The sequence below is a fragment of the Vespa mandarinia genome, chromosome 3, assembly GCF_050613455.1.
Source record: "Vespa mandarinia isolate Hongniang chromosome 3, ASM5061345v1, whole genome shotgun sequence".
Taxonomy (NCBI): domain Eukaryota; kingdom Metazoa; phylum Arthropoda; class Insecta; order Hymenoptera; family Vespidae; genus Vespa; species Vespa mandarinia.
Genome location: NC_140812.1, coordinates 1,950,462 through 1,975,226, shown reverse-complemented (window position 1 = coordinate 1,975,226; position 24,765 = coordinate 1,950,462). Strand labels below are relative to the sequence as shown.

Sequence of the window (24,765 nt, the reverse complement as noted above, 5' to 3'; positions counted from 1 at the left end):
ATACGATAGGGGGATCTTTGTCAAATAGATGTTATCTTTCACCTCGTATACATTTTTATTAGCGAGTCTTTGAATGTCTTGTCGTCATTATTTTATTGTTAACTTCACTTCCGTTTCTTCTTCGTGTCAAGACGTGTAATAAAATGTTACGACCTTAGACACTTCGAATTTCCTTCCGTGACTGTTACTAATTAACAGGAGAAGAACATTTACTCTTCGTTAACTCATACATATGTAAGTAATAATAAACACGCACGCAAAGGAAGAACTCGATCTAAGTCTTGCACGACCTCAATAACTGTTCCGCCCACGTACCCGATTAAAACCAACGTAGATTCAAACTTTTCCCTCGCTATGCGGTCACGCAAGATGAAAAGCCACAGTCTATCCTTATTCGGCCGTATCGATTCCCGTGATAAGAGACGTTGCATGCATGTCCTTGACTCGCGTACACCTTTTCGTTTCCGGGGCCAAGGCCGGCAAGTGTGAGATTAATCGTCCAGAAAATGTGCGGTTTTTGCAACGTTAAGGACGAAGGTATAAGTACTCTCTAGAGTTATTAAGAAACACAGCCTAAACGCCTTCTTATTTCTAAGAATAGAAGATAAGGTCGACGATATACCATTCTATTTTTTATTCAATTACTTCGATCGTAATCAAAGATCGTATCTAAGTGAATTAAAACGAACGAAAAATGGATTTTCATTTATATTTACCTTTTGGAGTAATTTTAATGGTTAAAAATAAGAAGGGGAGTAATTTAAGGATAATTGATTTAATAAAACAAAAAAAAAGGATTTAAGTAAAAAGTAATTTAAAGATTAAGTAAATAGATCGTAGTTAAGTGAATGAAGACGAATGAAAAATGGATTTCCATTCGTATTTAGCTTTTGGAGTAATTTTAATGATTACAAAAATGAAGGGGAGTAATTTAAGGATAATAATTCATTTAATAAAACGAAAAAGAAAGGATTTAAGAAGAAAATAATTGAAATAATGAAGAAATGAAGTAAGAATAACATTTAAATCATTAAAACACTTGTTCGAATTATCATCATGAAAATATTAAGTAGTAACAGAAGAAACAAGTACGACCGATCAGATGCAATTCAATACCATTCGCAAGACTGTCTCTTGTTACCTATTAAAAGCCAATTATATTTTCGAATAATTTTAATGATAAAAAAAAAAAAGATTAGAAAAAGAGTAATTTAAGGATAATCGATTTAATAAAATAAAAAAAAGATTTAAGTAAAAAGTGATTGAAATAATGAACAAGCAAAGTAAGAATAACGTGCAAAACATTGAAACATTCGTTCGAACTGTCGTGATGAAAATATTAAGTAGTAACAGAAGAAACAAGTCTGACCGATTAGATGCAATTCAATACCATTCTCAAGACTGACTCCTGTTTCCGATATCGACGGACTAAATAATACTCTCATAAATTCATTTGATGAATTCCCGTTGTCGGAGACGTTTTATCAGTGGTTCAAAGGGTTCAAATATCTTCACCCTTTAAGCTTTTTGAATGTTCGATCACGCATGACACGCTTAATAACACTGTGAACCTGTATTCCTTTTTCGTTATCGTTCCATTAAACTTCCTGCACTATCCGGCTAATGTACGCATAAAGGATCGTACCTTCTGATATTGTTTCTTGATTTGATTGGCATAAATCCTGGTAGTCCCTCTAAAATCCATAGATCCCTGAAATTCCGAAAGGATCTCTCATTCAACGGGAGAATAGATAAAAGAAAATACTCTTACAGATTTTCCATCGAACGAATCCACTTTATAGAATCAAATTTGTTTCGCTTTGTCTCCGATCTCAAAAGAGAGAGAGAGAGAGAGAGAGAAAAGAAGAAGAAAAAAGGATACGATCGCTGTTCGATTTGCTTCGTAAAGAAATAAGATAGATGGAAAAATGTAAAAGGAAAAAAAAAAAGAAAAAAAAAAAAGAAAAAGAAAAAATTACTGTCTTATTGATACTTCGTTTTACCGATATAAAAATGCCAATACGAGAACATGAACGAAGATGAATGATGTATCGGAACGAAGGTTTTTTTTAACGGAATCGTGACTGGATCCATACATATGAGTATGCCTCCCGATGGGATTAGGTTCGAATTTGGAGCATCAACGGTGAATTTCGAAAGCTCGTCCAGGCTCATGTTGTCGTCTGTCGCGTACTATGTCATTCGCTTACTCGCTCTTGCTAGGTAACTGGCAGGGCGCATTTGCATCAGGAAATAATTCGAGTGCTCGTTGATGCTCTATAGCACACTCTCTGTCCCTCAGTGTCCTTTCGACAGAATAAAATGTTTCCACTTTTAGTCACTACGTCCTGCATTGTACTAACAGCAAGAGCACCAGCAGCACCACCAGCAGCACCACCAGCAGCAATAGCAATAGCAGTAGCAGCATTGCCACCACCATTCGCATCACCGACGAGTTCCCAAATAGAAACAATGGCGGATGTGACGTAGTCTTGGCAAATCCACTTGTCGACGATTGATTCTCTCAAATTTCAAAACATCTAGAATTTAAGATTCACTATTTCAATTTCAACGACGTTCAAAAAGAATGTCTTCTCTCTCTTTTTACTTTTATACAACGTTTATTTACAGTCATTAAACAGTCATTGCGTTTGTACATAAATAAATCAGCTCATTTATAAAATTCTACATCACAAATCTTGTAACATGATTATTTTTTTGAACAGATACATTTATCAAGTTGTAATATTTCTATTCCATTATCTTTTATATTTTAGAATCAATGAAGTTATTGTTCTATCAGCTATTAGATTACGTATCATCTATTATATTTTACTTTTACGTATTATTCGTTTATACAGGGGAATCATTAGTTATAAAAAAAAAAAAATAAAATAGATAGTAGACAGGTAATATCTCGAATGAAAATTATTTACACGAGATGGTAATAAATTACATTAACTCGAAACTCGGATATATGCAAACTATGGATCCTAAATTTCGAGTTATCAAAACTAACCATGTCCTTTCAGGCAGAGAATTGACAATCTAAGGAGAAATATCAAAACCAGAAACACATTACTCATAGTGCCGGACATTTTACGTGAACTTAATGGGTACGAAGAGAGAATTCAAGTGAGATAGATGAAGGAAAAGGTGGACTAGTCAGCAGGAAGGGCTAGACAAAAGAGACGAAGTCTATTTCCGCGTAGTCGGACGATAACAGGGAAGAAGAAGAAGAAGAAGAAGAAGAAGAAGAAGAAGAAGAAGGAGAAGAGGGAGAACGAGGGATGAACGAGGAAGAAAAAGAGGAGGAATAGTGAAAAGCGAGTGTACGAGGTAGAGAGAAATAAGGGACGAAGAGAGGGATCCTAGTGTTGCACCCATTGTCAGCGACACTGTCGACAAGATGCAACAATAGCGACACTACTGTCACCGATGCGTCGACGGCTTTTCATCGTCTCCTAAACGCTATCATCGACCACGATAGCTATCTTCTTTCCTTCTTCCTCTTCCTTCCGAACTTCTCCTTTTCCTTCCTACTATTCCTCTTCTCGTTCAAATCCATATAGTGAACATTGAAGAAGTCAAGAATGTAGTTCAAGTACATGAAGGAAGCTGCCCGAGGCAACGTCTCTTTATCGTTACTACCACTTCTTTACTTTTTCTTTCTTTCTTCCTTCCTTCCTTCCTTCCTTCCTTCCTTCCTTCCTACTTTTCTTCTTCTCCTTTTGAACATTTCGTCATTCTAAAGATACGAGAAAAGAAGCCGAACAGCTTCATTGCAGCTCCGTTCTTCTCTCTGACAAATCGCTACTTCGAACGGACAAATTGCAATAGAACAATCTCGTAGGTTTCATCGATGGATGACAAAAGTATTTATTGAACTATTAATTGGAAATTCTCGATTCTCTTCAATGTTTACTAATAACGAATGATTTCGTTGACATGTTTGTGTACTATACGAAAGAGAAAGAGAGAGAGAGAGAGAGAGAGAGAGAGAGAAAGAGAAGTTCGAAATCCACTCGAGCGTTCCACGTCGTATGTTTGTAACAAAGATGCAAGCTTGCTTCGAGAAATGTCACACAGGCAGGAGCTTGAAACTAATCCTTAGGGATAAGCCGACGACTAGTACGTGTGTGCACGCGCCTGTTGGATTTTCTTGAGTAAGCTGCATTTACATACACTCGATTATGGCTAACATCATTTCTGCGAACTCTTTCATATGGAATGTATGGCCTCTAAATTTTACTTGCTACGTAAATCACGATTATTGCTTTCTTGTAAATTTATAGATATATAAATAAAGGATTTTCGAATTGATTCGAAACGAGATACACGGAAGAACTGGAATTAACTGTAGGAAACAAATCGTTTAATTTGTTCCTTGAACGATGGTCCTACATCGTATCGTTTAATTACCAAGTCTGTGAGTATTATACCTTAAAATTAATCGTCGATCGTTACACATTGTCAAATGAAAGAGCTCTGCAGTTTCAATTCTGGGAAAGTTAGAAAATTCCATTTACATTAGACTTGATTGAAAACTAGCATAATGATATTTTGAAGTTAGTCGAAAAATTCGAATGTATTTCTATATTAATTTGAAATTTTCTTTATTATGTCCTAAATTATTAGAAAAAATATTATTAGAATATTATTAAATATTATTAGAAAAAATAAAGAAAGGAAGAAAAAAAGAATATGATAAAAACAGAACGAAAATGTTGACTTTTATTCTTTCAATGTTTTAATGGAAAAAAAAAAGAAAAAAAAAACTAGAACAATTCCAAAAAGTCCAAAGTTAAAAAAAAAAAAAAAACAGAGAAACAGAAATAGCGTAAAAATATTTTTACGAAAAAAAGAAATATTCTCGAGGTAGTTCAACGTTGCTTCGCTTACCAACGTAATTCGATACTTGGAAAACATATTATTGTAGTATTGCGGTAATTACTCCTGACTGAAACATAGTACCTGTATTATTGCTAATATAACGATGAAGTAGAAGCCATATCGTTGACGTTGATATATTCCAAGTAATTGTCAGATATGATACGTAGCGATATTTTATAACCAACGTTAATTTTCCTTTCCTTTTTTTCCCCCTTTTCCACTCTCACTCTCTCTCTTTCTCTCTCTCTCTCTCTCTTTCTCTCTCTGTCCCTCTTCCTTCATTTCAAATTTATGATGCATTTTACCACAGAACACGTATTCACTTTCATGCTTTTCGTGCTTTCTAATTGTTCCTCAATGATTCGTATCACCAAGATTTCGCATTATAATTTCGACCTCTGAAATTAGATCTACATACACATTATTACATAACCAATAGTATATACGATCGAATATAAATTTTTATGTTGTAATTAGACTTATACTCTCTTTCTTTCTCTCTCCCTCTCTGTTTCTTTTTTTCTCTCGACTTGGCAAGATTCACAGTGTAAAATAGAATACAACGTTAACGACAGGCCACGGTATATACATCTTAACGTATAAATTGGTCTAAGGCCTTTTCTGTCTACACGAATCACGTATACCTTGGCGAACTCGAAATGGTACTCTTAATGGCCAAAGAAAATGGCGAAGGTCGTTTTGGCACGCAAATTCACGTTACTGGATGTTTCTTTGGTTGATTTACAATTTCGAATTATTGCTATCCTAAAAGGGGGTTGATGTTTAACCGATAGACACGCGGATTTCTTTGCTATTATAGCTTCTTCAAGACGTATAGTATTCAGCGATATATTTGTCCCATGTCTTTTTTTCTTTGTTTTCTTTTTTTTTGCGAGGTCGTACGTAGAAACATAGGTGAACTTTGACCATTCTACCTCAATAAAATCTTGATACATGTCGTTTACTTACTATTCGTGTTATCATTAGTTCTAAACACGTGTGTCATCCTTCACCATCGATAAATCTTTGAGTGAATTCCCTATCGATCTTAGAATCGTCTCGTAAAACCTTGAAAAAGATTGACGGGTACGTCGTGTCAGGCAAAACCTCCTCATTTTTTAGGAAACATCCTGGAAATGTTTGGAGACACGTGTATTATCTTCGTCGTTGTCGTTATTTTTTTCTTTTCCTTTTTCTTTTCTTTTTTTTTTTTTTTTACACAGGTGAAAGAAATAAATAAAAGAAAAGGTGACGTAAAAAATATCGAACGGGGAAACCGCGATAAAGTAATAAAAAATAACATCGTCGAAATGTCGTATGGTTTTACATCGTGACGACGAAGAAGAATATAATTCGCGTGTCCTCGAAGCATCACTCACTTTATTGTAGAGACTAGCTGTATGCTCGTTTGCTTGAAATAAAGCTGGAGTGGCAGAGAGAGAGAGAGAGAGAGAGAGAGAGAGAGAGTGGGAAAAAGGAGTGAGGGGAAAGAGAAATGTAACGACCCTGAACCGCGACTTTAACAGCGAGTTCGATCCACGAGATCGCTGACTTTTTTCATAGTTTTTCATACGTTCGTTTTCGTGCAAATATTTTCTTCTTTCTTTTGTTGTTTCTTTTCTGGTTTTTTTTTTTTTTGTATTTTTTTTTAAACACGTTTCTATTAAATCGTCCAACTTGTAAAAAGATTTAAAGAATATTAATCACGTAAATGAATCTAATTATTCTATGAACTTTTAAAAACGTAATGATCGAAAAGTCTTTTTTATTTATCGAATGGTAGCTTTAAGACGGAGCAACAAGTAGCACGATCGTGTACAGATTCTGACAAACATTGTAAGTTATAGTTGCGTGATAGATCGTCGATATGGCAAACATGATAAATCTATTTTAACTGTGCATGTACGATCTTGTTTCTTGATTCCATTAAATGGAAAATAAAAATTTACATAGAAAAAGTTTAGTGATTGGTAATAGAGTTAGAAAATTATAATTAAATACCAGAAGATATATATTTCTTTTGATGTTCTCGAGATCGATAGATATTTTAAAGAAAGACGGAGAGGGAAAGAAAGAGGGAGAAAGAGAGAAAGAGAGAGAGAGAGAGAGAGAGAGAGAGAATGAGAGAGAGGAAAATATAAAATGAAGAAAGTTTGAAAGGAATATAACGATGTTTTATACGTAAGAAAAGTGGCTGCGTACGCGAGAGTTAATAGCCTTCCTCTCATCATCGGCACCGCAAACCACTAGCTATAGTGAAGCCAACGTCCAATCAGACTCATCTACCCTTTACCGTCTAAAAGTGGACTGCCTGGTGGACCAGGAGGAGCAAGACGAAGTGCAGACCCTCTTAAACTTTTATGGATGTAATAAACGTAGAAGCAGGCCACAGGTCTATATGACTTATCATTGTTTTTTAGATCGTATAAGTCTCTCGACACCTTTTATACACGAACTCGGATATCTCGAATAACAAAGAACAAATAAGTACGATATCGCTTAGATATGATTAGATAGCGAATTTAACACTAAACTTTCAAGATGTTCTTGTTGTTTTATGTCTTTGCAAAATAAAAATGAAAATAATAAATTTTTTATTTATAATAAATAAAATGTATTCGTAATAATGTATTTTATATAATTTAACAAAACAAATTGTTATTATTGAACGCACTGCGATCAATTAAACTGCGAGAAACGAATGTTTCTACTTTTATCTGATTTAAATTTTAAAGAGTAACGTCCACCACGAAATTATGCATTATCACGATGTGTATATCGCTATGGAGTATTATATCCAATAATGGCTGAACGTTAGGCAATATTGTTAGAGCGATATGAGATAAAGAAAGAAAGAAAGAAAGAAAGAAAGAAAGAAAGAAAGAAAGAAAAAAAAAAAAAAACAAATTATATTCGTGCATCCACCGAATACGATCATAGTCCTTAAATGTTATGCGTATATTTTGAGTTCAAGGAGAATCGACAGTGTTGGATATATCAATATTTGACAATCTTTTTAGATGTCGTTTAGTCGAAATGGAAAAACGTTTGTTTACGACGTCGCACAGGACAAATACAAACTGAAGTGTAACCACACGCAAGGAGGAGCAATTCTACATCTACTCTATCCAACCTTTCTCTTTCCATCTCTCTCTCTCTCTCTCTCTCTCTCTGTCTTTCTCTCGCATTCATCCTTTCTCTCTTTTATTCTCATATCCCTAAATTCACAAAAGCAGCGAAGTAAAGAGACCTCCACAGAGCCATGCCAGCTATTGTTTTCTGTGACAAAGAACGAGGCCCTATAAGACCTTACCATTTTACTCTCTCCTACCATCATCTACCTCTCTGACTTCCTAACATAAAGAGAGAAAAATGAAACGAGAATCTAAGGATGAAACCGTGCTACGGTAGATAGATGCGATGCGCCAATGCAGAGAATGGAAGTACGGCTGATTTTAATCTTGCAGTATGCCGTCGTGACTTCGTTAGTAGTACCGTGTAATCCCGACTCAAGCCGTTCTAACGATGTCAAATAAGATTTTTAAAAAGAGAAAACAAAAACTCGATTTAAGATATACCGGGTATTGATCGTTCTTTATTAATGAATGAAAAAAAAAATATTTTTTTAATATTTTTCTTTTCATTCAGAATATTCAATGTTTATTTATTTTCTCATTAAATCAATAATTGTACTCGTAACAATAAAAAAAAAAAAATAATTATCATTGAATATTCTGAACTGTTATTTATTTAAAATGAAAATTTGATTATTAATTGTTTACTCTTTTTAAATTTTTTCTCCTCATTTTTCAATAAGTATATACGATACGGGATATGAAGCTTTTAGTTTTTGATATAATTTCGATGGTTCAGGATGTTGAAATTTTTATGAAATTTAAAAAAAGAACTTCTGCAAATGTATCAGCGTAAGTTTCAATGTTCCTCGAAAGCTATTCCGTCCACCCACTTCGAGCGTCTGCAGGAAAGAATTCTCTCTCTCTCTTTCTCTCTTTCTCATACATACATATACACACATACACACACACACACACACACACAATGAGCGGTCTCGAACAAACGTTTTTCTTCTTAACAAATTTTTCTTCCTTCGTTGCTTCGAATTCCAGGTCAGTGGGCCGCTGTAAAAATTCACCTTCTCGTTTGACGTAGAATACACATAGACGATGACGGACGAATTGATTAAATTTCGCGAAAAGTTCCTTTGACCAGAACGAACCAACGAACGGATCATCTTTTGGCAACGAAATGCGGCCTTCGAATTGTGCTCTCGAAACGTTTGCGAACTTGAAATTTGAAAATGTAAACTCTTCCAACTCGTCAATCAAATTGGCACAGAGTAGATTTCCTTTTTATGCAATAGAAAATTCTAACGAATGTCTTGGCATTATTGAAAATCGATATATTTATAATAAATCGTTTTTTTTCAATCTTAACAATGAATATTCGTAATCGAAATTTTAAGTTAGAAATCGTTCATAAAATTGAATATAAATCGGCAATTTAGAAATAATTTAGTAATAATTCGATTATCAAAGATCTAAAATACATTAAGAAAGAATTTTTATTCGTTCCATCAATTGTATTCGAAAGGTTCAATTAAAAATCTCAATAGGTATGATCCGATTTGATTCGAATCGAAATAGCGACTCTATGTTTTCGACATTTTCGAGATAAATGTTTCTCGAAATTCTCTCGGAGAAGTTTTCTATGTATCGTTCTTGAACAATACAAATCCCCTATCTGACTTTTCGTTCTCAATTATTCTTTTTAGCGATGTCATATATTCTCGATCATTGAAGAAAAAGGAATATTGGAATCAGTGAGCGTGAGACAGACTGAAACAATCGCTCCAGAATCTATCCATTGTATGATAAAGGTGAGGCAAGACACCGAAGAGCGCATGTGCTTCGTCCGTGTAAGTAATCTGTTCGAACATTATATCGGCTTTCTCTAAGGCCTTTGCCAATGCCAATGATTGTTGATAATGAACGTTATCATCGCCGCTACCATGTATCAACATAAACTTCTTCCCTCGAATATCCTCCACTCTTCTTGACACGTCCGTTCCATTGTAACCACCAAGATTGTCCTCTGGTGTTGGAAGACCCATATATCTTTCCGTATAAATCGAATCTGCAAAAATATAGTACTTTTCGATCATTTTCCCTCATCAGTGTTTTCTTCCCATCTTTCTTTCTCTCTCTTTCTGTCTCGAATGCTATCTCTAATAAGAAAATTTATTTTACTTTTAAAGTTAGAAACGAAAAACTGAAATAAAAAATTATGTTCCCAACTTTCAAAGTTAGAGGACAAAAACGAAAAATAAGAAATTGCGTTTATAACTTTCAAAGTTGAGGACAAAAACGGAAAAATAAAAGATTATGTTTCTTTTGATGAAGAACAAATGTTGTTTAAATGAAAAATAAAATGGGATTGTTTCAATTTGAAAAGTAATTTCTCGTTAAAATAAAAGGAGCGAACAGAGGAATGTAAGCAGAATTTTATTAAAAGACTTGCAAAGAAATTCCTTACCATAATAAATCCAAGAGGATACTGGTGCTACGGCTATTCCGCACTTAAAAACAGAAGTTAGATCTTTTGCCAAAATCATGGCACTGCAGAAGCCACCGTAACTCCAGCCCCAGACGCCCGTTCTCTTAGAATCAATCCAAGGAAACATTTCTTGAAGTTTTCTAAAAAAAAATATACGAATTCTCAGAATTTCGATCGTGATTTAAAAAATTAATTACTTTGTAATATATAAATTTTCAATATTTTGTCTACCTGGTTACGCTAATCTGATCCTCAACCTCAACGGTACCTAATCTTCTATAAATCTCAAAAAGCATTTTGCTACCCTTATTCGATGATCCACGACCATCTATGTAAGCATAGATCACACTACGATTCGTCGTCATATACGCATGATAACCGTACGAAGCAACGTCAATTATTTTTGCCGTATTTGGTCCAGCGTATCTGTGTCGAGAGAAAAAGAAAGGAAAGAAAAATGTAAATAAATGTAAGAAAAAGAAAAAAATACGAACACAATAAGAAAATACAAAAAAAAAAGAGAAATAATTTTAAATAGAAATTGAGATTCTCCTTGTTGAGGAAGATCAATCATACTATTCCTAATGACATCGAAATGATCTCGTTAATAGCGAATGCGATATAAAAAAAAATATACATATATATATATATATATATATCTATTCATACATATATATTTCTTACTCTTACAAAATTACTCTTCGTTCGTTTAAAAGAAATAAAAGTCTGTTTTTCACGCAACAACGATTTTTAATGATTTTCTTTAAAAACAATACCTTAATTCACGTACTCAATTTTAAGGAATTAAATCGAATAGGACATCACAAGTAGAAATCTTTTATTATGGTATCGATAAAGTGTATATCTTTCTATCTGATCGCAATATCGAATCGATCGTCGTATGATATCGACCGATAATAATACAACTATTATCGTCGAATATTTATGATTTTCAGTTGATATTCGCAAAGGCTATTAAAAACGAGTTTGTACATGGACGTTAATTTTGAGCACTTTGGAATAATCTCTAACGTGACAATAATATTTTTCTCTGCTTCTCTTGAGTATACTCTGACGTGATATTATATTTAAAATTAATTAATAAAGGAGGAAAAGATTTAAAAAAAAAAATATAAGGTTTTTTAAAAAATTACACTGAAGTATTATACTAAATTATATCAATTTACACTTTTCGTATAAACTGTTCTACACCAAACATGCTCAAATACGATTAGAAACTTTGAAATTTGTTGGGAACATTATGTTTGTTATTATAGGTAGTTTAGCTCTTATTACTTTTATGTTTAAAACGAGTTAAAGGTTTTAAGAAAATTTTTTCCTAATGAACTTGTAAATAAAATAAAAGTAGTGAGGAAAAATAAAAAAAAAAGAAAAAATTGGAAGAAGAATTTTGATTAAACTTATTGTTAATCAAAACTTGTGAAAGATTTAAAATAAAGAGTTAAATGACCGAACTATATAAGCCAAAATCGATTAATTCAATTCAATTTCGAAGCACGAAGTCGATTTACTACGATTCGAAGTGAATTCTATACATTTTTCAGAAAGGCACGTCGCTTTATTTTCTCGTAAAAGAGAAGAGAAAGAAGGGGCCAAAAGTCTAGCGGTAGTTTCGCGAACTCTCTGCTGTAGGATTATCGTGCTATTCTTAAAACGAGAAGGGCCGTTTGCAAGATGCAGTTAAGGAAGGAAAAGAAAGTACTTACACATTGACCAACATCGGATACGATTTACTTTCGTCGAAGTTGTGCGGTAGAAAGAGTCTGACTTTATTCTCGTAACCATTCGCTCGAACGTATAAGTCTTTGACAAGAGGTAACTCTCTCCTTGCAAGTTTACTTCGTAAAAACAGATTGTTTTCCCATGAATAAACTTTTTTGTGGCTATTATCGAAAATACCGACGATCATTGGATCGGGACCTTGACAGATTAAAACGTAATGCTGTCCAAATGGCGAGAAAATTGCATCTGCGTATGTACACGCATTACCTGTAAAAAAAAAAAAAAGATAAAATTACAAATAATATCCCTAATAATAACGATTACTTTAATACCCAAATAATTCTTTCGTAATTAGATATTCGAATAAATATTTCTTTCGTAAAGATACGTAAAGATTCTTAATCCACTTGTATTACTTTTTAATACTTCATGAAAATATAATTCGTAGATAATAATTGTTTGATTTCGATGAAACTTTTGACGAACAGAATTTCGCGATACGTTTTTGATACGTAAAAGAAAGAAATAATTATGACTTTTCCATTCTAGTCTTCGGCATTCATACTTCGAAATTCTACTCTTCGAAATTCATGCCACAATATTTTACGCTTTACGAGAGAGAGAGAGAGAGAGAGAGAGAGAGAGAGAGACTATGAAAAGGAGAAAGAAAGGAATATTTAATCCTTTGAGGACGGGATATCTTTTTCAAATGTTCTTCTCGATGAGTCGGATGCATTTTTTGTATAAAGCGATATTATTTATTGCGTAGTAATTATAGTATTCTTCGTTTCTTTTTAAAGAACAATTTCATTACCATCGCTGTTATCATATCAGTATCTATTATCTAAAATCTAAAAAGATTTATATTTTTACAGTTTTCATTTGATATATCATCGTCGTAAATGCAGCTTGCATTTGCGGAATTTATCCGTAAAGGGTTAATATTCGCATACCTAAACGATAAAATTGTGTGTATGCTTGCGTTATCACTCTTTGTGCGAATTTCGTTGAATCGGATGCGAATAAGTTATGAAATATAGAGCCGAGAGGAACGCTCGATCTAATTTCAATGGTAGAAATTCAATGAAATTATAGAAAAGGGAGAATTCTAAACGTCCAATAATTCGTATTATAAATTTATGTACACGTATACTTGTACATAAAATATAATCCGAAAATTTGTATCGTTAAAACGATCGATTAAATTTAATTTAATGCTCGATCTTGATGAAATAAAAAAAAAAAAAAAAAAAAGAAAAAACAGAAAATCAGACAAATAAAATAAAAACATTTAGAATTAAAAGAAGAAAAAGTTTCTCTCTTATGTGAAATTTACCTTCCGGCGTTAGGACGTTGCAGGATATGCAAGTAGGTTTCTCGCTACCATCGGCTGGCACAGAATATAAATTTCTTTGAGATGGTTCCCCGGGTCCAGTGGCCAAGTAGTAAATTCTACCATGGGAATGATCAATTGCACGAATATCTTGTACCTCTGTGACACCTGGAGTTAAATCCATTTGAGTCGATGATGATCGAAGAGTATCGTCGTATCTCGTCACATGATGAAATCTTCCAGCCTTCGTACCTGACGAACGAAAAAACAAAACAAAATGCATTAATGAACAATTCGAACTTAAGGAAAAAAAAAAAGCAACAAACAAACAAAAAATTCGAGAAATATTCGAGCTATCCGATATTTCGGAGAATAGAAAATACGCTTCGATCGTATTATTTAGTATAATTTAAATCTTATATCAAATACGATAACTCATTTGCTATTAAAACTATGCACCCACTTTTCATACCACAGCATACATTTCATTCGCAATCTAAAGTTTCAAAATATCGAAAATTGAAGTATCCTCGGACAGAAAATTTAATCCATAATGTCTGTCTATATTTCTCTGGCAGCTTCATTTCAGAAATTAAAAAAAAAAGATATATATATATATATATATATATATATATATATATATATATGTTTCGCAAACATACCAGACGGTTGTAGTTTCCGCATGTAAACGAAATCTTTGTAGAAGAATAGATTTTTTATTTCCACCCATCCCTCGTGTTCCACAACATCCAATGTCTTAACAATTTCACCGTACTTATTATACCAAACTATTTCAGTCTTGTTTTGTACGCGATTAGACCACATAGCAATGACATGATCAAAATCTTTCCATTGAACGTTGGACAGTACATTGTCTCTGTGTCGTTGAACGAAAAAAAAAGGTCGTAAAATGTAAGTAAAAAAAAAAAAAAAATAAGAGATATTTCATTTACCTAAGCAGAAAGAAATGTCACTCACGTGCCAACAACCTCAATGGGAGCCTTCAAATCGATCTTATTTAACGTAGGATCGTGAAGATCGACGAGCGTCAAAGATACCACAGGATTCGAAGTGCCAGCCTGAAAATAGGAAAGACAGAGATCGATCAAAAGAATAATCCCGTTAGTATGATTATAGAACGTCTTTACTACCCTCGTTTCTATCGTCTTTCCTAACGTTCATCCTCCATAGCCACCATACTTTTTTTAAATCCAGATAAGTCGAAATAAATCAAAGTATCCTTATGAGAAGAGAAAAAAGAGAAAACACGAGAAAAAGAAAAAGAAAAAGAAAGAACGAATGGAAGGGACGACCTATCGTCGAAGTTAGTCTCTTATCGACGATACAGGCAATCCTAGAGACCCTGATCGAGAAGGAAAACCGCAAAGCACTTTGGGTTTGTTCGAAACCATCTAGTTTGGTAGAGGTGAGGTGTACCTCGATAATGGGATTATCCGCGAAGAACGTACCGATACACGAGCGACTAAAATGGCCTCTAGCTCTTTCTACTCCTCATGAAGAAGAAGAAGAGGATTAAATGAAACCAGCTACACGAGAGAAGAGTGACGGAGGGAGGGAGGGAGGGAGGGAGAAAAAGATAGAGAAAAAGACGATAACCCTTTTCATTCTACGAAAGCCGCCAAGCGTGTCGCTGCCAAGACTTTTACGCCCGTTTTAAATCGTCGCTTCTGTGATACCTCCACTAATCTACGGACGAAAAAACAAAGCTAAAGGATTACTCAAGCTGATCCTCTTTCAACGACGAGTTGCTTTCTGTGACATCCAGGAATGAATAAATCCTTGCATATTTTGATCCATTCATTGCTTGCATGAATATCAACGTTTCACGATTCTATTTCGATGTGGGTTCAAGATAATTATTATTTACCATTTCTAAATGAAATGGTTGAATAGAATCACAGAAATGGATGGCGAATCAACGGCTTGTCAATCAATCTAAATATTTCAGTCGTCAACGAATATCGTGGATTGAATAATATCGAGTTATAAAATGAATCGAGATCTCACCTTAGGGTACTTGATCTTCACTTCCGTGGGATATTGGTCCACGAGATTACCGGGTTCTCCATAATGAAGGTACAAGATTTCTTGCACATTTCTATCGTCGAAAGATGCGTAAGCTAAGTGACTACCATCTGGCGAAAACCATATGGCCGATGATCCATGGAACACTTCCTCTGCGATAACAATTGTTATTATTCTTAACGAATTTTAATGATGCAGCGTAATCATCGAAATTAAAAAAAAAAAAAAAAAAAAAGAAGAAGAAGAGAAAAAAAATCCAACTTAGTAGGAAATATTTTTACAAAGAAATCAATAGTTTTCGTATAATAAACGTTCGAATCGAACTTCTCGATTTTAATCTTTTGAATTTTTTATTTTCTATAAACAAACATCGATCTAAGGAAAAAATTTTTAATATTTTCGTCTATGTATGTAAATGTTTACGATAAAGAACAATGGACTCGTTGAAAAATTTGTAATTGTGGATATTGGTATCTGAGTACAATGAATTATTCATTAATCACTGTTACCTTCGTAAACCCAATCAGGCACACCATTGTAAACTATTCCGACAATGCCATCATACGTCACTCTTTGAACATCATTAAAACCGTTGTTAGAGAAACGCATGTAGTAGATATCGTTATCGAGAATATATATCAAATCGTCTGTTAGTGGTGCCCATTTGGCAAGCGCTATATGCATCCCATTAGCAATTTTATCATATCCTCTGAAAGAAAGTAAAAAAAAATAAATAAATAAATATAATAAATTGATTAGAATGCATGAGCCAATAATTAAACTGCACGCTCATGTTTATATTTCGAGTAATTGCAATATCGATCGTCAGTTTCAAAGATTAAAAGTATCTTCGTTGAAAAAATAATTGTTTGGTTTTATTTATAAAGCATCTGATAAAAAAAAAAAAACAATACAATTTGCTTTGTAAGCGATACGGGATTGATCAAATAAGAAAACTCGTATTTTATCTTTTAGTAACATGATCTCTCTCTCTCTCTCTCTCTCTCTCTCTCACTCTCTGTCTTTTTTTGATAAATCCTCTGCTATTTAAGATTCTTATCGTTTTAATTTATTGTTGTATAGCGATAATAAAAAAAATAAAAAAATATTAGTTTCAAAGCAAGTAACACTATATAAAGATAAGGTAAACATTTTACTTACCCAAGTTCAATATCATAAATGACGTATCTCATGAATTTCGAATGTCGGAATCCCTAAAATATAAATTACTAGAATGCTTCTAATACAAATTTATTAGTGATCTATATAAAAAAAAAAAAAAAAAAAAAAAAAAAGAAAAGGAGAAGAAAAAAAATTTCATACTCACCTTTTGAAAATCGTATCCTATCAGAAGATATCGTCCTTTCGGCGATAACGTGTAATGCGAGACTATGTAGTCGTCCTAGAAAAGATTTAATATCTATAGAAAAAAAATGATTTCATGCATGAACAAAAATATATAATTCTTATTATAATCACATAGGTATAGGTAGGACATATCGAAATCATCATCTTTAAGATTATTTGAAGTTAAAGAAATGGTTAAAATCACGCGATTGTATTACCATACTATAATAATCCAATGACTTTTCTTTTTTTTTTTTTTACCATAACCGATGAATCGACGATCACAGTCAATCGTTGCTTGATAACGTCGAATTGAACAATATCTCCCGTCATTATATCCGTATAAACTATCGTGGTGTCCGATGTCCAAGTGCCATTGAAGGTGTAAGCTAGAAAATCGGCAGTGTAGGTTTCTTCAAGGTTGAAGGGTTCTTTGGAAAGATTCTGACCATCCTGAGTCTCGAGTATTCCATCCAAGTTGTCTTTGTCGATAACACGCGTCACTACTATACACGCAAATATCGATCATCTTTAGATAAATTTTATTAAAACGTAATATCTATATATCCGTTCGTTTTTTATGCAAATTGATATTATTCGACTATTATGCTTGCTCGTACTAAATTCAGGGCTGACCGCTAACATGATTTATCTACTTTACGTTTTGGAATATACATGGAAAAGTTAGATAAACTAAATGGTCGGTCGTGTTTCAACTAAATGCACTTTGCAATTTGTTCGCGATAACATTATTAAAAAGTTTACAGGCTCATTCAATGACTTGCCTTTATCTAGGACTCTACGACTTTTAAATTAACAGTTTAACGAGGTGTTACCATCTAAGTAATAGAAAGTCGAGGTTTTTTTTTCTTTTTCTATACATCCGGTATTGTTATGATAATGGACTTTATGAATTGTAGGTTAATTATAATCGTCTACTATTTCATCTACTACTTATTGAGATGATGAAAATTTCAATGGAAAATACATGCAATGATTATGGAATTATATGATTTCGATAATGATACTCGATGAGATCGCCATACTTTATCGATCATATCGACGTTATCGCCTCTTTCTATTTCTTATCCTTTATTTTCAATTTTAATTCAATATCTTCGGGTTCTACGATTTAGAGTGACGCTCGAATAGTACGTGCTGAGAGATGAAATTAGAAGTTCGGAAAATGTTACGGAAGCGTGTAATCGAACGTCAGTAAAGGCGTGTAAATTCAAATAATAAATCTTTCTTTCCGTGAGAAATAGAATTGAGAATTCTAGAGAAATAATACGATAACGTACGAAATGACAACTATTCTAATCTTATTAATACGTTAACGCGTATATCTTATCGTTCGTATTTTTATCAGGAGAAAAATTTTTGGATTAGTTTATATATATAAAAAAGAAAAAAAAAAAAAAAAAAAAAAGAAAAAAAGGAAAATTCGAACAACTAGGATATTTATTTATTCTACTGTATTTAAATTCATGTAAATTAGTCAACGGTTTACCTGTTCGCGCTGCCAATAAGACAAAGAAAAGGCCGTTAAGAAGTACGAAACTTCGTAGTGGAACCTGAAAAGAATTTCAAACTATGGAAAATGTTGCGATATTAAAAATTACAGATCCAGACCAACGTTCCCTTTAACTTTCAACCATTTTTCCCCCCTTTTTCCCCTCCTTTCCTCGTCATTTGCGAAGGCAAGAAATCAGAAGAAACGCATAAAGTAACCTAAATGCATATCTCAGAAACAGGAAAGTGTTCGAACCGTAGAGAGAAATGAAGGGAGGAAGAATAGAGCAGGACGATAAGAAGGGAAAAGGAAGGGTAGAGAAGAGAAAAGAAGGGAAAATGAAAAGAAGAAAATAAAGAGAGAAAGAGAGAAAGAAAAGAGAGAGAGAGAGAGAGAGAGAGAGAGAAAGAGACGACGTCTACGTGACAGAAAACTTTTGGCAATGGAATGTACGGCATTGCACGAGGTCGCTTTGGCTGCAACGACAATAATTCCATACTCGAGAACAAGCCTAAAAAGCACTAAAAGCTATGAAATTATTGTCGTCGTGCCAACTTCTAACTGCGCTCGTAAACTTTTTTATCGAGGCACAATGTACGATGTCGGGTCTGCTATGCGAAATATCACGAAACCGAAGACTTTCGAAGGTTTTCTTAATTTTCCGATTGGATGTATGCACATATAATCGCACAATAAATATATATATATATATGTACGTAAAATTTATACACATATGTTTGTTAACGCGCGTTTAAGGATAAAACGAGAAAGTCAAAAAAAAAAAATAACACGCATATGAGAGAGTACGTCGCACACGTCGAGTATGCCCTTTAAATGTTTGACATTCGGTCCTATTCAGAAAGCAAATTAGAGCAAATCACACGATTATTACTACGAGAACACTAAGCTCGATTATAATGCATATCATTATCTGCGACTTTTGTTTAATCTTTCAAAGTAAAAGCTAAACGATTATTAAGATTAATTAATACAAATCAATCACTTTTTTATTTACATTTTTTTTTCTTTGCTAGTTCCAAGTAATTCGATAAAATAATTTTTATCACAAATTCATATAAACGTTGATGAATTCTAAAATCATTCCAGATTAAGGAGAATCCCTTTTTTTTTTCTTTTTTTCTTTTTATGAAAAAGAATTAATTTCTCATCTCTTACTCGCTAGAATGGAAATGCGATTTATTATTAAAACAGTATTCTCTCTTTCTCTCTCTCTCTCTCTCTCTTTCTCTTTCTCCGTACGCGCAGGAATTTTCAAGTTTTCGATATAGATCCTTTGCAGATCGAAACTATGAAATAGATAGAAATAAGATAAGTAGTTCGAAATCCTTTAAAAGTTTTACGGATATAAAGTCCAGTTAAGAATCGAACGATTCTTTAGCGTTGCTATCGATCGATATCGACTCTATCTCGTAAGCCGGTCAATGCACTAGACAGTCGTTTTATGAAACAATAAACGATTATAGATATCGATGAATCGAGATATCACGGGCGTGAAGTTATTTGTTTAAAAAATGATATTATTCGAAAGGAATTTACTGGAAATAAGTTATTAAAACGCGTTTAAAAAATACGTAAAGAAGAAAATGAATTGGTAACACGCATAGATTTATCTCGCACGTAGACATGTATTTCCTTAATCTTTCTCTTCCTTCGTCGATCAAGAGAACGATTAGATTTTTTGGATTATGCCATATAATTTGTAACTCATCGTTGCTATATGACATGCACGTATACGTGATTAACATTATATAGGTAATAATTTTAACCATGGTAAATGATTATCGTTGCCGTGATAACACCATACGTGACTTCCGCGATAATGAAAAAGTTCGATTTTTTTTTCTTTCTCTTTTTTTTTTTTTTTCTTTTTTTTTATGTACGCCGTTATTATTCGTCCGGTAACGATGTACTAGCAACGATAGATCGTACAAATGTTATTCGTGATCGAATTCGTCCTTGCTATAATCGAGACTATATGTGACTGGCAAATAAGGAAACACGACAACGGGATTTAGAAAAAAAAACGAAGAGAAAAAGAAAAAAAAAAAAAGAAAGAAAAAAAAAACAAATTTGGTCGTCTCCGGAAATAACCGGTTTGATACGAAAAGTAGAATGAGAGATGTATATATTTGATCACGTGGTTAATTACGAATCGAATAATTAAAGGAGTATATGTCGTATCTATTATAACGTATACTTACATAAAAGCACTTTGCGTATTACGTACGTAAATTCATCTCGAATATATACTTTCTGATTAATACTTTACATAACGTAATTAAATCATATTCTTTTTTTTTTTTTTTTTTCTTTTCAATTTATCGAAGAACAAGGACCGTTTGCCGATAAATAATTGGACTCGACAAATTTAACGACAATCGAGCAATAAAATATCTTTCATTCTTCGAAAATATCAAACAGAGATGCTTTTTAAAGAATACTAATGTTAAGAGTATAAGAGTATTCACACAGGGAGTAATATAGTAGATATATAGTTTAATGTACGTTCACCTACCATGTTTTTTAGGGATGAAGGAGAGCGCGCACGTGTCGATTGCGAGGGATCTTCTTCGACGATGATCGAAAAGCCCGACGTTCCAACAGATCCCAGGAGAACGTTGGAGGAAGACTGATCGATCAAGTATTTTGCCGACGTGTTTATATTCTCGTATGCTCCCACCTACTTCGATAAATTGTAATTTTTTGTCGTTTTTAACCTTCTCTCTTCTCTTTCTCTCTTCTTAATCTCTCTCTTTCTCTCCTTATTTCCTTCTGTTTAGTCGTACATATGTAATATACGTACATAACAAATCCATGAGATACATGCGTGCTCTTTCTCTTATTTTCCCCACTCTATTCTCTTTCTCTGTTTTCTCTTCTTTTCACTTGCTCTTCTTTTCTCCTCTTTTAATTAGTTCATAGCCGAGTTTCGATTGATTGGATCGACAATACACAGGCAACGATTTGTCTATTTCAACTTCCTTTCTAACTTCCTGATTTCACGAGAGGCTCTCTTAAAATGAAAAAAAAAAAGTAATTTTGATAACCCAGAAACCACATCCACATCCGGCAAGGCTCGACATTGTCATCGTTGATAAATATTACAGATTACACCGATATTTTTCTATATTAGATTTTCTTTTGTTTTTATTAAACGATCGTAATGGCAACGAGTGCTATTGAGAAATGATGATGATAATTTATTTTATCTGATTTTAATGATCGTACAATTGCAACAATCTTTCGTAAGTTTTTTTCAAACGATTATTTTATTGATTATTCCGATCGTTAACTATTTACACGTAGAAAACTTTCTCTGATTACAGCTCAATGTATCTTCGAACTTGAAACGTCAAGGACAACGTTATCTTGTACGATAAGGGACAGGCAACTTGTTCATCGAATATCTTTCTAACGTTTCTCAAGTCTTTGATGTCCTTCAATTATTTTATCGATCATCAAGTATTCACATTTATCTAATACATTGAGATTCATCAATTCGTCGATAAACAATTCAAATATTTAATTTATAGAAATTATTTGTTATTTACTTGTCTCTAAATCCCGACGATATCGTTGTCTTACGTCTCTCTCTCTCTCTCTCTCTCTCTCTCTCTCTCTCTCTCTCTCTCTCTCTCTCTCTCTCTCTCTCTCTCTCTCTCTCTCTCTCTCTGTGTGTGTCTATGTGTTTATATGTTTTTCTTTGTCGAGAAATAAAAAAAAAAAAAAACGAAAGAAAAAGCGTTTTAGAATTCATATTTCCCGATGAGTTTTCAGGGTCGACGCAGGGTCGACTACGTTATCCGTTATGACGAAACGTTCATGGATCGTTACGATTGGCACGTGACGACTATGAAAACGAACTGACCTTATTATATCGCGGTTATGCTAAATAAAGTTCTACGTGAGGTATTAAAGTAAATAACTATTGACCGTTCTCTCTATTCGTCAATTTTGTAATTATCTTTGATAGTTAATATTTTAACATTAAGATCAATAATCGTTCCTAATGTCTGTTATGTCGTACATTTAAATCGAAAAAAAAAAAAAAGAAAATAACAAAATGCCAATTTACCAAATCCTTCTAATTATTAAATTATGGTATTACAAACATCGATCATATTAAACTATCGGTCGATATTTTTTAATATTCATATATTTTGATATATAAATATGATCAATAATATAAATCGATAACCTATGGTCATCGTTGATATCAATATAAACGAATAAATACAAATTAACGATTGGACTGATAATATTAATTATTTCCATTAACTATTGCTATTTTCTACATATATTAAATATTTTTCTATATAGAGTTGTTTTTCGAATTAATCTCAAGCGTCTGTCATTGAGAAGAAATAAATTTCAATATTACAAAATATATTCTCATTCTTATCGATGTATCTAAATTTATCTCTACCTTACATTTCAAATATCTTTGATCGAAATTCTTCCCTCGAGAAGAGCTTTCTTTCTGCATACCGTTGACTTCAACAATGTATCTTATTTAAATTTATAATGAATTTAGAATTTGAACAATAAGCATGTCAAAAACACTTTTATCCAGTTCGTCACTTTTTACTAGGATTATTAGGATGTAGAGAATAAAATAATTCAAAGGAAAGTTGCGACCTTTGCATCGTAAAGTCGACCTACGAACTGATTTGTAGATTAGTGACCCTTCGTTTTGCTACATCTTTATTCGTGACACGTGACAAAGTATGAGAGGAGGGGAAAATATAGCAGCCATTCCATTCCTGCTGTCATCGTCAAAGACCTATTATCATCGATTATCATTATCATCGTCGTTATTCCGTTACATATTAGAGTTGGACCTTCCACAAGTGCAATTGAAAGTCAGCGACGAAAGATATCGGTCAAACATATTATGCAATCTGTTAATTATCGTGAATAAATCGTGAATGATAATATTACTGGAGCATTAATCATCGAATCCAATCTATAAAAGTAATCGTTTTTATACTGATATTAATCGATTAAAAATAAAAAAAAAATATATATATATATATATAAAGATTCTTATCAAAGATATAACCATACTCAACAAGCATACGCTTAATTCAATAGTCAAAAGTAAACAAATTGGCTCATTACTCTAGAAGACTGCTGACCTGATTAAAAATGATACTGCAGTACAAATAGATTCGTTATGGCTTGTTAATGCACTCGACCATCTACTATTTGGCAAGCTCGATGTATGCTCAACGAAGCTAATTTTCCATCAATCATGAATCATATGAAAGATTTTAATTAGTAATTTCTAATGATTGATAAAAAAATGTTGAAATAAAAAATAGTGAAAATAGCAAAAAATCTATAAGAATATATTTATATATATATACATATATATATATATATATAAGACTATAAGAATATATATATATATATGTATATACAAAATAGAACGTAAATGCTCTTTTAAATTCTATAGATAGATTGTAAAATTTATAGGCTTTTAAATAGACATCATCTATTTTAGAATAGGCCGGAAATATAATTCAGTAGACCAATTTCATCAAATATAATGAATGAAAAAAGGCACTACTGCCATCTTGGCATCATAAATCGAGCTATCAAAAATGATCATCTAAAACAAGTTACCGGTAGGCTTTAAGCCTCGCAGTAGGCAACCCATTCAACGTCTTCGTCTGTTACTTTTAGTTCGCCTTACTTACCACAAGATGGCCATACCTTTAAAATGAGAAATACATTGTATTAAACAAGGAAAGAAAAAATACTGATAGTAATTAAAATTATACGTATTAATTAATTTCTAAAAGAAGTTGAACATGCTAAAAAAAAAGGATGATTTTATACTCTTTCTTTTATTAAAAAAAAAAAAAAAAAAGATATTAGAAGAAGCAAGATATTTCCTCGAAACAATAAATAAATAAATCTTTAAACTAGACAATCTGATCAATGATCTTTAATCAATCTATATTACATAATGAATCATTTAATAATAATAAAAAGGATCATTAAAAATTAAATGCAAAACTTTGAAATATACTTATATGAAATATAATGTAGAGCAGAATTGTGATTGTTCTAAATTATAATATCGTTTGAAAGATTAGCCCTTAGCACGCGCTAAGGATAGTTCGAGTTATCGCGAGGTAAAATCGCTCGAGCACACACAAGGAAGAGATTCAAAAAGCGACTATACGGATTAGAGGCAGCACCCTTTCGTGGTCGCGTTTAACTATCGATCGATTGTGAATGAATATAAGCAGGTATTCACGTTGCCACGAGTCGAGGAACCACTCGC

At 32.9% G+C, this 24,765-nt stretch overlaps 1 protein-coding gene across 2 annotated transcripts; it reads right to left on the bottom strand.

The window, feature by feature from the left end:
- Positions 1–9,457: 9,457 nt before the first annotated feature.
- LOC118446886 (venom dipeptidyl peptidase 4) lies at positions 9,458–23,099 on the bottom strand. Of its 2 annotated transcripts, XM_085655782.1 has the most exons (15): positions 22,902–23,099; positions 20,986–21,483; positions 18,447–18,510; positions 17,198–17,442; positions 16,917–16,991; positions 16,751–16,803; positions 16,099–16,298; positions 15,572–15,741; positions 14,522–14,622; positions 14,206–14,420; positions 13,547–13,795; positions 12,195–12,477; positions 10,699–10,893; positions 10,447–10,607; positions 9,458–10,047 (listed from the first exon to the last, which is right to left on the bottom strand). In XM_085655782.1, the coding sequence occupies exons 2-15, from the start codon at positions 20,986–20,988 to the stop codon at positions 9,731–9,733; spliced, it is 2,331 nt and encodes a 776-aa protein (XP_085511908.1). In that variant the 5' UTR covers positions 20,989–21,483; positions 22,902–23,099; the 3' UTR covers positions 9,458–9,730. The 2 variants fall into 2 exon arrangements, with proteins under 2 accessions (XP_085511908.1, XP_035733939.1); XM_035878046.2 differs by lacking the exon at positions 22,902–23,099 and having other exon boundaries at positions 20,986–21,485.
- Between the last annotated feature and the right edge of the window lie 1,666 nt (positions 23,100–24,765).